The 17,800-nt window shown below is 44.5% G+C and overlaps 1 protein-coding gene across 1 annotated transcript in view; it reads right to left on the bottom strand.

Moving 5' to 3' along the window:
• The window catches only part of JAM3 (junctional adhesion molecule 3), a 35,338-nt gene extending 17,884 nt beyond the window's left edge, over positions 1 to 17,454 (bottom strand). The window contains exon 1 of the mRNA XM_053367375.1: positions 17,312 to 17,454. Within this exon, the coding sequence (XP_053223350.1) occupies positions 17,312 to 17,363 (52 nt within the window). The 5' untranslated portion in view covers positions 17,364 to 17,454. The remainder of the gene's footprint in view (positions 1 to 17,311) is intronic.
• Between the last annotated feature and the right edge of the window lie 346 nt (positions 17,455 to 17,800).

Genomic DNA, 17,800 nt, shown 5'->3' with positions numbered 1-17,800 from the left:
CACAGCGGCCAACCAGATGCCTGTGGCAAAACCTGCAAGCAGGACCAGAGCACAAGAGTCCTCTCCCATCATTTCCAGCAACTGGTCTTCAGAAGCATTGCTGCCTCCAATTGAGGAGGCAGGAGGCAGAGAATAGCTACTGTGGCTAGTAGCCATTGACATCCTTCGCCTTCGTGACATTTGTCTCATCCCCTTTTAAAGCCATCCAAGTTGGTGGCCATCACTGCTTCCCATGGGAGCTTGAAGCGTCTCCACCTCCATCGTTCTGCCCGGAAACTGAGGTCCAGCGCCAAGGGCCTTCTGGCGGTTCCCTCGCTACGAGAAGCCAAGTTACAGGGAACCAGGCAGAGGCACCCGCCCTATGGAACGCCCTCCCACCAGATGTCAAAGAGAAAAATAACTACCAAACTTTTAGAAGACATCTGACGGCAGCCCTGTTTAGGGAAGCTTTTAATGTTTAATAGGTTATTGTATTTTAGTGTTCTGTTGGAAGCCACCCACCCAGAGTAGCTGGGGAAACCCAGCCAGATGGGCAGGGTATAAATAATAAATTATTATTATTATTATTATTATTATTATTATTATTATTATTATTATTTCTTTGATCCGTCCTGAATCGTCCAACTTTCATCTTCACTGGATGTCCATTGAGTTTCAGTGCTACGAGAAAGGGAGAAAAACTATTCTCAATTCACTTCCTTCATTCCTTGCATAATTTTATAGGACTGTGTTCTATAAAACGTGTTGGATATGACTGTTTTAATAAAATAAAATAAAATAAAATTAATAAAATAAAATAAAATAACAAGACAATGCAGCACGGTCAAAGCCTTGTTTGCAGTCCATGCTGGGAGCGATCGCTTTGACAGGGCTGGGCCTGCCCTTGCTCTCTCTCACAGCATCAAGTTCAGCAGAGGTCTCGACCGTGTGAAATCACCACGCAATATTTGACATCTGTCTTTGACGGCAGAGATGCACGCAGCTGGGAATGTGGGCACCTCTCCCTTTCGGTTTCCTTTGCAGCCTCCGCAGCTGCGAGGCTTGAAGGACCGGCATGTCCTTCTTTGCGGCGTTTTCTGCAATCTAACACAAAGGGATGCCCTTATGCCACATCTCCCTTGGCCAAGGAACTAAGGACAACAATGGGGCCTTCTATCTGGCGTCGGATCATAACGTCACTTCCGCCTCACAGGGTGGTGTGAGAGAGTTTAGCGGTTTTATGGAGATGGCAACGTGCACTGTGTGGGGAATCACGGCCCTCTTGGGCCTCATAAAGAAGAACATTTCACCACAAGTTCTGCCACACGGCTGCACCTGCTGTGGGGTAACATTCAGGGTGGTGATTCAGACAACCAAGTTAACCCCGGAGGTAACCAGATCGATTGTCTGTATGGGTTCTCTGACAACAAGATCAACAAGAAGGCATTGTTTGGGCAGGCTCAGCTTTTCTGATGAGTGCAGCTCTCCATGGTGAGAAGTGGCACGTGCCAACATTCTCACTTCTGCTCCACTGAGCGATCTCTGTCCCATATGGAAGATGACATTCCAAACAGTCTGAGCTCAGATGCTACTGGACAGAATCCACTGTGGGCATCACCAAAGATGCACTCCAAAGTGAAATGGGCGAAGCAGGCCATGTGAATAATGCATGAGCTCATCTGGTAAGGGACGTCCTCTCCTTCCGATGGCCTGTCACATGTCGGAGCTCTCCTCTACTTGGAGCCCTCCTAGGAAAGCGAGCAGATCTGGGAAGCTCAATCTAATTATGAGGAGATAATGAGAACCGACCTGCCCTTAAGATACCCAAGGCCGGCTCCACGGCACACGCGGTACAATCAGGGCACCTGACCTGGAATAGCAGGACAGCTCAGCAGGTCATATGGCCAAGGAGCCCAACTTGATTAGCGCTAATTCAATTGTGCCTGGGCGCCTTCCTTAGGCCCACCAAGGTAGTAGTTCTCATCCCCTCCCTTCTTTCTCCCCCCAAAATTATAATAGCAGTTATGTTTCAAGGCGCCAAAGCACTTCACATACTTTCTCTCAAGCAATCTGCACAACAACCCTGTAATATACAAACTAGTATTATGATCTCCACATTGCAAAAGGGAGGAGGTTGATCATGGCTTACTCAAGGCCATTTAGCGAGTTTGCGGGTAAGAAAGGGCTGCCAGGTTTTAACTGTTCCAGTTCCAGGGCCTTCAACACTTGCTCAACACACAAAAATTAAGGAACTTTAAGCTTTCCTTATTATTTTATCCTCATGCCAGGAAAAGCTTTGTTCTATAAACTTCTATGTTGCTGTTAAAAACCAAGCTGAAGAGCTAGGAAAATGTTGGCAACCCTTCCTTCGCTGGAGCAGGAGTTCCTCCTAGCACTAACACAGAAATTATGTCAAAACAGCTGCATTCTCACTACATAAAATAACTGCACGCCAGTGCAATGCAGCTACTGGCCGTATCTGGGGAAATAAAAGGGAAATTTGGGGTTAGGTGGCACAAAGCAGGGCAGGGCACTGAAGGAGTAGCAAGGGGCTGCCACAGAGGATTTAGCAGCAGATCCTACATTCCATTGCTCATGGGAAAATATGAAAGTGGGTGATGGGGCAAGTCTTTATTTTGAAAAAATAACCATCTCCAGAATGCAGATGGTGCGATGGGAATGTTTCAGCTGCTGCCTTTCTCCCAGTCAGGCAGCTGTTCAAAAGTACAGGAGCCCAGTTAAGAAAGGGGTGGGAATATTGCAGTCAAACAGCAAAGGGGTAGTGGTGGTGGAATTAAGCGACGCAGTTAGGTAGCAACATTCCACCATCTTCCTTTCGCAGGGGATGCTGTGAGGCTCCATTATACAGAAACAATGCAATGACTCAAGGAATCACTGCTCTATACCTCTCTTAGCCACCCATCAGGTGCCCATTGGAGATGTCAATGAGATAAGTAACTACACAACTTTGAGAAGACATCTGGAGGCAGCCCTGTATAGGGAAGTGTTTAATGTTTGATGTTTTGTTGTGTTCTTATATCTGTTGGAAACAGCCCAGAATGGCTGGGGAAACCCAGTCAGATGGGTGGGGTACAAATAATAAAATTATTATTATTATTATTATTATTATTATTATTATTATTATTATTCCCCAGGTAGGGCTGGGAAAGGCTATGAAGCCCTAGAAAGCCTGCCTGCCTGCCAATTTACATAATTCTGAGTTAGATGGGTAAGCAAACCGACTCCGTACGAAGGCAACTTCCTATTTTGCTTGCGAGAAGGGCTGCAGCTCAGTGGCGCACACTGATGGTCCCAGGTTTGGGCCCTGGCAGCACCTCCAGGTAGCACTGAAACCCTGGGGAGTGGCTACTAGTCAGTGCAGACAATACTGGGCAAAAGGGACCAATGGTCTGGCAGCTTTCTATGTTCCTATCTCCACCTTAGTGGTGCGGCCGTTTTTAGACTGAAATATGGTGTACGCATATTTTAAATAAAATAAGGATGGCCTCTCTGGTTAAGAGGCCATCTGGCAGAGAGGAATAAGTAAGGGGTTTTTGTAATGCTTCGCACCCACCCCTTGCTTATCTCAGGGCTAGTAACCAAACCACAAGCAAAGAAGTCTAGAGTAGGAAGAACGGTGAAAAAGTAGCCCACAGATACCAAATCACAGCTTGAGGGAATGCAGTACAAAGTGTTCTGTACCAGACACAGAAAAGCAGAAGTGTGTGCGTTTTATTTTTTTTAAAAAATTCTCCAGCTCCCCCTTCTTTTAAGAAAACTTCAAAGGGCTTATCCACCCCCCTTCTCCCAACCCCAAGTGGGAGAGAAGCTTATTAAATCACGCTGGGACTTTGGGTGAGGACAGCTGGCCTTGAGTCTGGCATATCAGAAGAGCCTTTATAGAGAGAGGAGAGGAACACGTTAGCAACCAGCATCAAACACGCATAGAGAGTCATGTACAACACACCCACAGAAGGGAGGCACGTTCTGGCCCCAGGCAGGCAATGCATAGAAGGCTACCTCAGCAGCCAAGTGAGATAATCTAGTCTGGTATTCCTCTACACCTCCTTGATGGCAGAACGAAAGCATTACATTGTAAAGGCAAGGCTTTCCGAAGATAAACAGCCTCCATCTGGAAGGATTACAAAGGGCCTGGGCCACGGAAGGCTTAGAGGACATACCAGTCAGCAAGCTAGAGAAGAACTTCTGTTGCCTCCCTTAAAACAAGAGCAGAATAGGAGCAGGGAAAACTCCCGATTTCACCTCAATAAAATTAAGTCCAGCGGCAGCTAAGGTGCTTCCACTCTAGTGGGATTGCTATCCGCCGTTCACCTTCCTTTCTTTTTTTGGTGACTCCAGGATGCAGAACCTGCGACCCTCCATCTGCTATTGTCCTTCAGTTCCCATCAGTTCTGACCGCTGGCCAGGCTGGCTGGTGCTGATGGGACTTGGGAGGATCGCATGGTGTCCATCATCCCTGACAAAACACCGTCATTCAGTCATTGCTATTGTGGATTTTCTGTTCTCAGACCACCTAAAGCCCAACTATTTTTTTCAAAAGAACAGAAGGCCATAGCTACCATGGGTATAAAAGCCCTTAGGGTTACTCTTCCAACTGTTTAAGAGGTAGAGGTTTTTGATTTGGCTTGGTAAAGTTGAAGAGGCAACATTTTCCAGGTCAGGCCACTTGGGAATAAGGATCTATTCAGTGCTACCGGTATTTTTCTAGAAAAAAGAGGTGCCAAAACTCACCACAAATGTCTCATTTTTCTCTCTTAAAATAGCAATGGCACCTACCTGAGAGGTGCTAGAACTGAGTTCCAGTGAGTTCTGGCTGGGGGGAAAAAACCCTGGATTTGCCCCAGAGTTGAAATTGATCTTCCAATTTGTTTTCCCATTAGTGTTTTATGGTTATCAGTGGTGTTGGCCTGTAATTTAAAAGAGCAATATATGTGGGTCACCATGACCCGAAACAAGTCCTTGCAGTCTTCACTAGTTCCCTCTGCTGCTCCGTTTGCTTGAGAATAGTGAGGGTTACGTTCTGAGGCCCCACATGCATAAACAAAAACCGTGTAAGTAGGGAACACCCTCTAAAAAGCCTCCAAAACACCATTTTCCTCCTGCTCTCCAGCTTTCTCTCCACACAACTCTCTAGAGTTGAAGATCTGGGGCTGGCTGGAGGACTCACAGAAAAGAGGCTGCTGCTGCGCTACCCCACATGCCAGCTGCTAGGCAGGGAGGCTGAGCAGCCTAAACAAAGCCCTGCTGTACCTCCAGTCTCTCTGCGGCTTCCTTTGCCCTCACTGAAATCCTAAGGCTACAGGGAGGGTCTCCTCATGAGCCATGAAGACTCTCCAGCTGTCTGTCTCCAGCCATTTCCTGGTTTGAATCTATCAATTTGTTTACTTCCTGGCGCCACACGTATATGCAGCTGTGCGTGAGTCGGTTGTGCATAAGGGGGGGGGGACGCCTGTATAACAAATAAATGTCCACAGTCGCTAAAATTTTATTTGTTACTACAGCAGCATCCCAGAATGCAGAAATTAAGCACAAGATGCTCCTCACCTTCATCTGCATGCCTGATGTCTTGGGGTAATCTGTGAGTCTTAAGTGAATAGTTCCCCTTTGAGATTAACTTGTATGACTAACTGTGGCATATGTTCTTAAGCACCTGCAGGATCAAGGCCTTGTTTCCTAGAGTTGACAACCCAGCTATGAAATCTTTCCCCAGGCTAAACTTGCTCTGTTATATATAAATACAGCTTTGTTAATTTTAAAATACCTGTCTGCCTAGAGGATAGATATATATATTCTGGTGCTCTTTTTATTTTAAGAGAGGCAAATAAAATATAATTAGTTTTATGCCGCCACTCCTCTGTTCCAGGATGGGAAATTATTTCAGAAATCTGATCTTTTGCAAGAGATAATGAGAGGCCAAGGTATTATTATGGAAAACAAAAGAAAACCACACCTACCCACATGAAATATTACACTAAAAAAAACTGTTTGTTCACACATCGCAGGAGGTCACAAATGTAAGAACTGCCTTGATGAATCAGACCAAAGTCCATCAATGGGTATGTTCACACATCATGCGATAAGTCAGGGTTGCTGGCTTCTTGTGAATGACTGATTTGGGGAAGAAAATTTTCCATTGCTTGAATTTTGACACAGAAGATTTGCTATGTCTTAAGTTAATTCATAACAATGAATGGCTGTCAATTACAAATACAATTATTAGGAAAGATTAACATTTCCAAAGCTGTAATTAATGTTTTTTCCCCCAGGTGATTATCACAAGAAGGATGTGAGGCAGCGTGTATGCACAATTCTTCAGGTTGCTAAAATATATTGGTGTGCCAACAATTTTCAATGATTTGCATGTTCTTAAATATGAACAATGGAAGATTTTCCAAAAAAACCCCTCACACATCACTAGTAAATGAGCACTACAGTTGTATACATAGTCCAATCGTTCCTTTTTTTCTCCCCAGCACAAGCAGGAGAAATAAACCAGGAAACTGCATTTAAGATAGAGTAACTATGATGTTCACATTTTGTTATTCCTTTAACAAGTCAGGAAGGATCGCCAGCCAGCCTTGAGCCACGGTTTTTTATTGGCTTACAAATCCTAGCTTGATGGGGAGAAGCAAATCATGACATCAGGTCCAGATGTGACAGGAAGCCAAACTTAACTGCAACTTCTGGTTTTGTTTCTCTAGCTCATTCTAAGCAGCAAAGTGGGTATGATTTCATGGAATCATAGGGCTGGAGGGCACCCCAAAGGCCATCTAATCCAACCCCTGCAATGCAGGAATCACAGCTAAACAATCCCAGGCAGACGGTCATCCAATGCTTGTTTAAAAACTACCACCTTCCAAGGGAGTATGTTCCACTGTCAAACAGCGCTTGGTATCAGAAAGTCTTTCCTACTATTTAGTCAAAATCTCACTTCTTGTCATTTGAATCCACTGGTTTACACCCAATGGATGTAAGCATTTTCTGTTTTCTGGAGCAGCAGAAAACAAGCATGCTCCTTCTTCCATGTGACAGCCTTTCAGATATTTGAAAATGGCTGTCGTTCAGCTCCAGTCTTCTCTTCGCCAGCCTAAACACATCCAACTCCCATTGGGTTGCATGTTCACAATAAACCAGGGTAAGCCAGTAATTCTGGTTTAGTGCAATGTGCAAATGTGGCAGTTCTGTATTGAACAGTAGATGCCAAATATATCTGAACACCTACAACCAGGACAGGAAGGCAACAGCCCTCTCCTATTGGCTGTCTCTGCACCTAGTATTCAGAGGTTTTTGCTACCTCTAGATCTGGACATTCCATATACAGTGGTATCTCGGGTTACATATGCTTCAGGTTACATACGCTTCAGGTTACAGACTCCGCTAACCCAGTGCTTCAGGTTAAGAACTTTGCTTCAGGATGAGAACAGAAATTGTGCTCCGGCAGCGCAGCGGCAGCAGGAAGCCCCATTAGCTAAAGTGGTGCTTCAGGTTAAGAACAGTTTCAGGTTAAGTACGGACCTCCGAAACGAATTAAGTACTTAACCCAAGGTACCACTGTAGCTAGATTTTGGCTGCAAAACACAATAAAGGAACGGATAATGGGATGTGGCCATAGCTAACATCTAAGAATAATACTCATTAGATCTTTTAGAGGAAAACGACTGGGAGGCAATTATATGCATGTTGAAAAGGTTGCCATTTCTCCGAGATGAAGGATAAAAACAGCCGCTACTGATTTGCAAATGTTAAAGGGGTGTTTATTTTGAAATGCTAATTTTAACCACTGCTGTGGATGAGCTGCCAGCACACTGCACACACAGCATGAGGCAGGGTGTAGCTCAGTGGCAAAGCATCTGTTTTGGATGGGGATGGTCCCAGGTTCAGCCCCCAACTTCTCCAGGAAGGACTGGAAAAGATTCCTGCTTGAAGACCTAGAGCAGCAGCAGTTGGACAGCAGAGTAAGTCGCATTTAATTAAATGCATTGTAAGGCCCCCCCCCAATGTATGATTGTTAAGCAAACTAATAATTTGCTCCGGAGAAGAGAAGGAAGGAACGTCCAGCACGCATTGTCATTTCCTGACATTGAAATCCCAGCTAGGGAGTGGGGGCTTTGTGCCTACATCTGCCATTGGCAGGACTTAAGAAATTCTGCTTGTAACCATATGTCTGATTGTTTAAATGTCCCCAAGCTGAGCCTATCAGTCTTTTTTTTTTTTCCCCCAAGCTCTGGAGGATTATACTTTGGGGACTCAAAAACAGCCGGGGAAGATGTGTAGAAACACTACAGCCTTAGAGGTGGGAGGAGAGAAGTATTTCCCCAAAAAAATTCGCAATAGGGATGGTTTTGCAGTACCTTTAGTCACTGTGCAGGAAATAATATTTGGGAAGTCTTCCTGTATAGACTTTGACTGGAGATCCCTTCAAATAGAGGACGTGAAAACATTAAGAAGAGGCTGCTTGATCAGACCAGTGGTCCATGCAGTCCATCATCCTGTTCTCCCAGGGGCCAACCAGATGCTTCTGAGAAACGTGCAAGCAGGTTCAGAGCACAAGGGCACTCCCTGCTCCTGTGGCTTCCAGCAACTGGTATTCAGAAGCATTGCTGCTTCCGACTTGGAGGTACAGCATTGCCACTGTGGCCAGTAGCCACTGACTGCCTTTATGCTTCATGAATTTGTCTAATCTCCTTTCAAAGCCATCCAAGTTGGTGGTCATCACTGTCTCTCGTGTGAGGAACTTCCATAGTTTAACTATGAGCTGCATTAAGAAGTACATTCCTTTGTCTGTTCTGAACCTTCCAACATTTGGCCTCGCCAGATGTCCCCAAGTACTAGCATTATGGGAAAGGGAGAATAACTTTTCCCTATCCGTTTTCTCCATGCCATGAAGAATTTTATAGTCTTCTATCGTGTCCTGTCTTACTCATCTTTTCTCAAAACTGAAAGGTTGCATCCACTGCGACTGTTCCTCATAGGGGTGTGTACTTTGACAGGGGGAGAGAGAAAAAACCAGACACACTTGATTAGGGAGACCAGGGTAAACCAAGATGGGTAATTGCAAACAAGGCCACCAACATTCAGGGTGCACAGATAGGCTGAAGCTAAATTGCAGCAGGTCATGCTTAAGAGTGCTTATGCAAACTTATCCCCCACCACATGTGGGGGGTGGGTGTAATTGCATTTATGGGGTGTCCAGACCTTGTACTTCTCAACAAGAAGTAGAGCCTTTACAGCAGGGCAAACAGCGCCCATCTGAACAAGGAATTGCTGGTCTCGTCCTACCTCCATAACAGGGCAAAGAATCCAGCCCTGGCAGGCAGATGCCGCTGCTTATCTGTTCACTAGGAAAGGCCTCAGAGGTCTCTCTAGGCCTCTGACTAGTGGATTGGACTAGTTGTTACTCAGAAATCATAAATGCCTCATTGGCTTCCAAAGTAAAATATGTTCTAAATTATATTTTGGCTAGTGCTGCCACATATCTGGAATTTCCCGGACATAGCCGGGATTCGTCCATCGAAAATGGCGTCCAGGCAGAATTTTTGAAAACCAGCTAAAATGTCCAGGAAACCCCGGGCGTATGGCAGCCCGTATCGGAAGTGTTGATTTTTTTGGCGATTTCCCTAAATAATAGGTTTAAAACTTCTCTTTTTTGGAAGTGGGGAGGCAGAGAAGGTCCTCCTTTCCTTTCACTCTGCAGTTTTAATATGAAATCTTAGGCGCAGTATCACGCCCAGAGCTCAGAAACTGCTCAAGCTAATGATATTCCCTGTTGCAAAATGCGCCTAGAAAAATGGGAGTTTTGAACACTGACTGGGCAGCAGTGATGCTCGGGCATACATTTCTGATGCAGTTAGCAGGGAAACAAAGTACAGACAACTTATGCTTTCTTGTCCTCCTGATCAGCAAGGAACAGCCGAAGCCGCTCTCCATGCCTCTGAAAGCTCAGCTGCCACCTGCTTCTGCATTCTACGAATCACCCATATTTCAGAAGCTTTGACCATAATAATCAGAAAGCATTATGGGAAGTGTTTTGTCCGTCACAATGAACAAAAGGAGCTTCACATGAATGGCAAATCTGAGATGATGTATTTTTGCCACTTAGTAGCCTGAATTAATCAGTACATCCTCGTTCAGTATTCTGCAACTCATTTTGCTATCGGCCTATGTTGTACTTTGGCAATAGTGCGTTGACATTGTCTTTTCCAGAAGTGCTTGTGCTGGCTTTGGCTTAAACAAATAAGATACCTAGTGTAATTATTTCAATGGAATGATGTACCTATGATTAAATTACAGTTACAATAAGCCCCTTGCTATTCTACTTGTTTTATTCGTCTGATAGGTCAAACGGCTGTGGCACCAATAATCTGTGAAGACAAGTAGCGGCAATCTCTTGTGAAGATTGTTTGGGTTGAGAATAACCTATCACGGAGTTGTTGTTTTCCCCTCCAACAGAAATATGCCTTATGCTTTTAATCTTCCTGCTGGAAGAGGAAACAGATTGAGAATAGAACCACGTTAATTAATTTTGTGTCTTTGCTTCATCAGCTTTTATGGGATGCGACTTCTAAACAAGCCTCCAGACAGCATTAAATGTTCAGCATCTCAGGCAGAGAGAGATTTAGTTTACCCCAAACCATTTTGCAACAAATGGTTTCGCATAACGGGAAGACGGAAGATGTGGGGGATTCTGAATCAGCACTTGCTGGCCTATGGGAATCGAGTGTCCTATCTCTTCCCCCCACCCCAACCCCACACTACAGCTCACCCCTGCTTTGCGGGGTGGGGGTGGGAATGATTCACTGACATTCCTTGGATTAGTGGGGATGGGTGCAATCAGCTGTGAAACATTACTTCTAAATTTACAGCAGCATCCAGTTCTGCCTCAACACACATGCACAAAAATAAAGGGGGTTTGCAAAGAATGCCAAAGAAGAGATGCGGTTTGCTAAAGAGCAAAAGTTAGTACAAACAACTCACCATTGTTCTACCCCAGTGGTTTTTCAAACCGTGTTCCAGAGAATGTTGGTGTTGCTTGGCAGTGTATCAAGGGTTACTCAACGAGAAGATTAGTGATGGTAGACACTCTCCCACCACTCACTACAACGACTCATGTTCATTGTTACCAACCTGTCCCAATACAGTGGTACCTCGGTTTCTGAGCATCTCGGAAGCCAAACATTTCTGTTTTTAAACACGCCTCGGAAGTCGAATGGCTTCCGCTGCATGTTTTTCAATTTTCTCAATGGATATTGCAGACAGCCCTTTGCACCTCGGATGTCAAACATTTCAGAAGTCGAATGGTCTTCCGAAACGGATTACATTCGACAACCGAGGTTCCACTGTACACAGTGGTTTGGCAGTGTTGGGTGCTTTCTAGGTGCACTATTAGTTTGATGAGATCGATGAGGCCAAAAGGGAAACAGCACCGGTTGTGACAAATACAGGTCAGAATGGAAACTGCTGCCTTCTTACATCCCTCATGGCAACCCTTTGCTGCTCAGGAGGACACTGCAGCCTATAGCCTTGATGGATCATCACAAAGGACAGCTGTGAACAGAACTGGGGATTTCTAGTACTATCCAGAGAAACTCCTCACTGGGATGTGATGTGGGGAAAGTTGACTTGAAAAGAGAAAATCTGAAAACCACTTTTAAAACTTGAAAAAGGGACGGCTAAATGGACAGCAGAAGAGCCTTAAGTGAACCACAGTTGACCCAAATGAACTTGGGAATTGGAAAGAAGTATATTTATACTTCAAAACCTCACAGACTTTGTTTTGTAAGCAAAGCAGCGGTTATTTATAGCTCAAATTATAAGCACGCCAATGGAATCGTCAAGGAGGTAAACCCACCACCACTGGGATCCAGACAATGCAACATTAATCCTGGGCAATATTAATAAAGACGGGTCAAAAAAAGAGAGAAAGGAATCAAAGTTCATAGCTGGGTCACTTGACTTTCAGCACAGAGAAGGAAAGAGACATGGGCAGTGTTTGCACACACTTACACACACCTCTCCACGAATCGAGGCGTATTTGAGCAACAAAAAACAGTTGCGATAAATGTCAAGAGGGAGAGGCAGCTTGCTAGTATCACACATTCTTTGCCAACAGCTGTAGAGTGGACCCAGGCAAGAGGAACGCACAGATGCTTCTCTTACGGTTTGACGAAGTTGCTGGTTATTTACTGCTGGATGAAAAACACCAAATCCTGCCTAAAGGATGTTACTGAACTTGCCATTTGAAACGCCCAATTTTGGCTCAGCTCGATGAGTTTGTATTTGCATGCAACTGCCCTGGTTACTGCACATTAATGATGCATGCAGCTCCTTGCCCTAATGACATTCTTGGCATTCAAGTCCCCCTTCCCAATTGAGAAGTCTGAAAGTCTAAAATCTACAACCCCACAAAAAGCTTCCACGGGCCTAGACAGCTGGCTTGGAGCATTTGCTTGCTTGAACGGCAGCTGGATGTTACTTTTTTTAAAAAGGGGGTGGTTGCAGGGACTCTCAAGATATGCTTACTACAACGCTACAAAAAGACCTTTGTAGGCACAAAACCCACTTGTGACTCTGGAGAATTTCATGACTCTCAACTATCTTAGCACACCATAGGATGCAAATCCTCACTGACGATTCTGTCCCAAGGCTGAGGAGTTGGTGGGTTATAAGAAATGAGGAGGGCAGGGCAGTGGCCAAACAGCTGGTTTTAAGTATAGGACACCCCATATAAATCACTACAGTGGTACCTCGGGTTACATACGCTTCAGGTTACATGCGCTTCAGGTTACAGACTCCGCTAACCCAGAAATCGTACCTCAGGTTACGAACTTTGCTTCAGGATGAGAACAGAAATGGTGCTCCAGTGGCGCGGCAGCAGCAGGAGGCCCCATTAGCTAAAGTGGTGCTTCAGGTTAAGAACAGTTTCAGGTTAAGAACGGACCTCTGGAACGAATTAAGTACTTAACCCGAGGTACCACTGTACTTCACTTAGAAGTTGTATGGAATGGGCTATAGCAAGTCACTCACTTTTTGGCTTGAATTATCTGTCTTGCGGTTATAAAGAAGCAAAGAACAGTAAAGCACTTTGAACATTGTGCATGTTGACTTCAAGATCAGTCTCACGGATTCAGTAAAATTTACTCCCATGGAGAGGAGGATGTAGTAGTTCTAGTAGTACTCAACATTTTTAAAGAATCTTGACAGAGGAGAGACAGAATTTAGGTAAAATTCCAAAACCCACATTAGGGCTGTATTTTTTTGTCTGGCTGACCAAATTGTGACAGAATAATATATGCAAGGTTTCAAGTTCTCCAGAACTCTTAATTTGGCTAGGTGCTATATAAAACAAGGGTGAGATGCTGGAAAAGAATGTGACAATTGGAGCCATGGATGGCGTCTGCATTTAGTCACAAGATGGAATGTGGGAGAGGTAGCAGACATTCAACTGAGGCTCTCTTCAACGCTTTGCAGAACCTGCTGGAAATGAGGAGCATACACTGGCTGATACCCCATATGGGGGGAAATATATAAACCAGCTTCATCAGATCTAGCCTGATAACCCAGAATTCCTCTTGGACACAAACCCCTCCTCCACTTGATTGCTTTTATGGTTTAATATGGTTGTGATGGTTATGTATATGGTTATCTCTCTCTGTTCCCTCAAATCCCTCCTCAAAATCTGTTTTTTCTGTGAATCCATAATCTCTATCCCAAACTGAACCCAAAAGCCTGACATATGCATGGACCTTCTTCTATGTGAACTCATCCGATCCATTGAGATCTGAAACGTAGTGCCTTCTTCAGGAGCCCCCACCTTAATAATAATAATAATAATAATAATAATTTATTTATACCCTGTCCATCTGGGCTGGGTTTCCCCAGCCACTCTGGGTGGCTTACAGCATATCTAAAAACAAAAAAAATCTAGCATTAAAGTAAGTGACTACACTAGTATCCTAATTAAAAAATAATTATTTCACCTATTATTTTTAATGGTTTTGCTGGCTGTCCGTATTTAAATTTATTTCAATTGCTTTTATCAAGCTTCTATGTAAAGGCCTGCTGCAGCTATAGATTTTTAGATGATGTTGGTTACTTTATTGTTTTATTGCTGCGGGCTGTATTTTGCTGTTTTGATTATTATAGCACACTGCGATTTAGGCTGCAATTTTATGCAGTTACTTGGAAGTAAAACTCATTGAACTCAGTGGGTCTTGCTTTTGAATAGACATGTATAAGATTCCACTGTTAGAGTGCTATTTGTTTTATTGTTGTGAACTGGTTTTTTAGATTGGTAAGCAGAAAATTAGTATACAGTATACCTATTTCAATTTATTAATTTTCTTGGATTCATCCCTTATCTTCTCTTTCCTCTCTGTCACTGTCCTTTGTTGGGAATGTAGATGTTTTATTTAAAATACATACATGTATAGTATGCACATAGATAATACACACAGACCCACATTTCTTGTCTTTTTGTCAGATTCAGTCTTCAAGGCAGCTAACAAAAAAGAATCCTAAATTCCAGAATTAACAAACTAAAAACGATTCAGTAATGTGGCATAGAATTATTGAGGGGGTTCCCCCCCCAGGTCCTTTATTTTTCCATGGATTTCCCGCCCCCCCCCCATTTCATAAGGTCAGTAGCGACAAGGAAAGGCTTCAAATTCAATATTAGACAACCGTGATATCAGAAACTGTTTTGATGCAAACTGAAAATATTTTGCTGCAAATTACCCTAGGCAAATCATTCTAATTTACGTACACAGAGATAACCCCCCCCTCCCCAGACTTTTTTCCAATTAAAATTGGAAGATTCAGGGAATGCTCTGTCTCCAATATCCTCCAGGGCAGGAGCGATGATTCTAGCGAAATGCAAGTTTTATGGGAGAAGGTAGTTGTTTAGATAAACTGGTTTTAGATTTATTTAGAGCTGTATTGGTTTTATTTTTATTTATTAAATTTGTATACTGCCCTTCATCTGAAGATCATGGCGGCAGTTAAAACTAGCACCTTTAATTCTGTCCAGAAAAAAAAGCTAGTGAAGATCTTCAAATGATGGCAAATGTGGGTCCCATGTTCAGTAACTGCCTGACTGTTTACTGGTGTTTGCAATTCACACTGTGAAGAGCTTAGGGCAGGAACCTTTTAATGCCACTCTGTAAAGAACTCTGAGTGCTGAATGCTATATGCGCCAATCTGGTATCAGTCAGAATTTTTATAACTTGTTCCACAGTCTGTTACAGACACATTTTGGTATTTCACAGCTGTTTTGCAAATAAGCTCAGATGTGTTATTTAAACTGTTGTTACTGTCCCAGACCAAAGGCATAATAGACTGTAGAAACTGAAATAAAGTTTGGAAAAGTAGTATCAGAAGATCTTTGAGAGCTACCCTTCAAAATGCCCACTCCAGAGGGAAATTTCTTTGTAGAAAGAAACCTATGTGAGATTGTGTATTTTTCTGGCAGTTGCAAGAGAAGACGCACATTTGTGTGTGGTTATCGCAAGCAATAATTTACACAGGAGATAAGTATTACTTCCTACACAGAATGATTTCGATGTAAGAAGCAGGATTAAAAACACCACATTTATCTCTATTTTGTCTGTCTGTCTGGGGGTGAGGACACAAATGGTTGAGAGAGACCCCCCCTCCCCCAAACAGTGACTGCCACTCTCCAACTCCCTCCCTGGGGCCTTTATTAATAGCCAGACGACAAGCAAGTCCCAACTCATTCGTGAATGGAATTAACAAATGTTTTTGCAATTAAAGCTGCAAACATTTGCGTGGGGCTCCAGGAACAAAGGGTGTCTCTGTTGCCAAGTGAATAGGATCCAGTATCAACTCTGCCTGCCTGGCCAACCATCACATTCCTGATTCCCTCATCCTCTGGAAAGGTGGGGGTGGTGCTTGAGTTATGGAGAGAGTTTTAGGGAAGCAAGTTCCCTTATTTCTTATTGGGGTGGGGTTCACTGTCATATTCTTCAAAGGTACCAAGACAAAAAACAAGTCATCGGATTGGGGAGGGGGAAAAACACGCCTTTCCCTCTTATTTTATAATTAAATCTTGGGGGTTTTGTGTGTGTGCATATATTTTGAATACACATACAAAAAAAAATTACATGCAGATGGGAGTAATGAGTGCTAATACCAATTTTTAAAAGGGACACGTAACTTTTATAAAAACGGTGACCCACAATTTACTTTTTTCTACCTGTATTGTACTAAAACAAAGTCTAGTCACTTCCATTGTACCCCCTACCCCAACCCTAAAATAACTACAGGTAGGTAGCCTGCTGGTCTGCCATAGTCAAAACAAAATTTTTAAAAATCCTTCCAGTAGCACCTTAGAGATCAACTTGGTATGACCTTTCGTGTGCATGCACGCTTCTTCAGATATCTGTTTACTTGGATGGGATGGACTGAGCTAGGGAGAATCTTTGTTAGTACTTTATTCTAAGTGCAGGGAACCCACCCTCCCCCCCCCCAAAAAAAAACCCCTTTCCCTTTTGTCTCAGTGTTTTTCAGATTATAAACCCAAGGGCAGACTATCTCATCCTTGACATTTGTAAACAGCTCTGGGAGCCTTTTGGGTGCAGAAAAGCAGGATCAAAACACTTTAAATAGATAAACACATTTTTAAGTGTAATAAATATGCGGAGGGACAGGGGACTCTCAGCTGCGGAAATGTTTCCAAACCTTACACCCCGTTCACTTTTAAATACTTTGTTAGTACAATGTCTTTTACTCCAAGGCTGCTGTGAGCTTCCATACCACACAGACATCAACATCTTATTTTTAAGTACGGTCTTATCAGCACAGAGCACCACCAAAAAAAAGGGGGAAGACTTTCTCTCACCACTTTAAAAAAGTGGGCTAAAACTTTCCCTTTCATCCCTCCCTTCTAGTTTGAATAAATGTTGCTGCCCTCTCCGTTGCAAAACTCAACATCCACCCACCCTAAAAAAAAACCCTCCCCAAGCCACACATTTGTGAATGCAAAAGCCACCCTCAATAGCCTCTATTGTCCCAGGCAGCTTTCGCTCCTCGATGATGGGAAGGGTGCAAAGCTCACGCATGCCCCCCGCCCTGCTTGCACAGCAGCCAGGCACCCCCGCCCCTTCAAATTTCCAACTCGTGGCTGCTGAAAACAATGATGGGCGGGGGAGGGGGCTGAAGTATGATCTCCCCACCCCGCTGCAAACCGCTCAGCCTCGTTATCCCCCCCGCAAATAAAAACCGGGGTCCCTCTTGGCAAAGCCCCGCCGCCCCCAAACCCCGGACCTCTCCCGCTCCCCAGCCAGGCGAGACTCACGGAACATGGGAAGCAACAGCAGGAGAAGGAGCGCCCGCCGCTTGAGCGCCATGATGGGGATGCAACTAAGCCGTCCGCCTGGCCGGGCCGGAGCTTGCGCATTCCCCGTCTGGCCAGGTCCCAGCGCCGGGTGGGAGGAGAGAAAGGGAAGGAGGGAGCGAGCGGGAGATGCCCGCCTTAGCAGCGCTCGGCTGCTCGGGCAACGGTTGCTAGGAGACTAGAGATGCTGGGGCTCCGTTGCCTCGGCAACCGCATCCACAGTCGCGCGGAGGGGCAGGAGAAGCCTGGAAAGGATGGACGCGGCGGTTAGCTCCATAGGTCTGTTTGTTTGTTTCTTCCAAAGCCCCCCCCCCACCTCCCACAAGGAAATGGTTTGGGAGCCTGGGCCCTGGGGTCGAGGGGAGTAACGGAGTCGAAGCGAGTGGTTGAAGGTACCATCGAAACAGTATCCAGGTGACAAGAGATGCTAGGTCCGCCCCAGAAAGTGAC

This window comes from Podarcis raffonei, chromosome 15 (genome assembly GCF_027172205.1).
Source record: "Podarcis raffonei isolate rPodRaf1 chromosome 15, rPodRaf1.pri, whole genome shotgun sequence".
Lineage (NCBI taxonomy): Eukaryota > Metazoa > Chordata > Lepidosauria > Squamata > Lacertidae > Podarcis > Podarcis raffonei.
The sequence above is the reverse complement of the archived record's forward strand: the minus strand, read 5'-3'. Positions and strand labels throughout refer to the sequence as shown.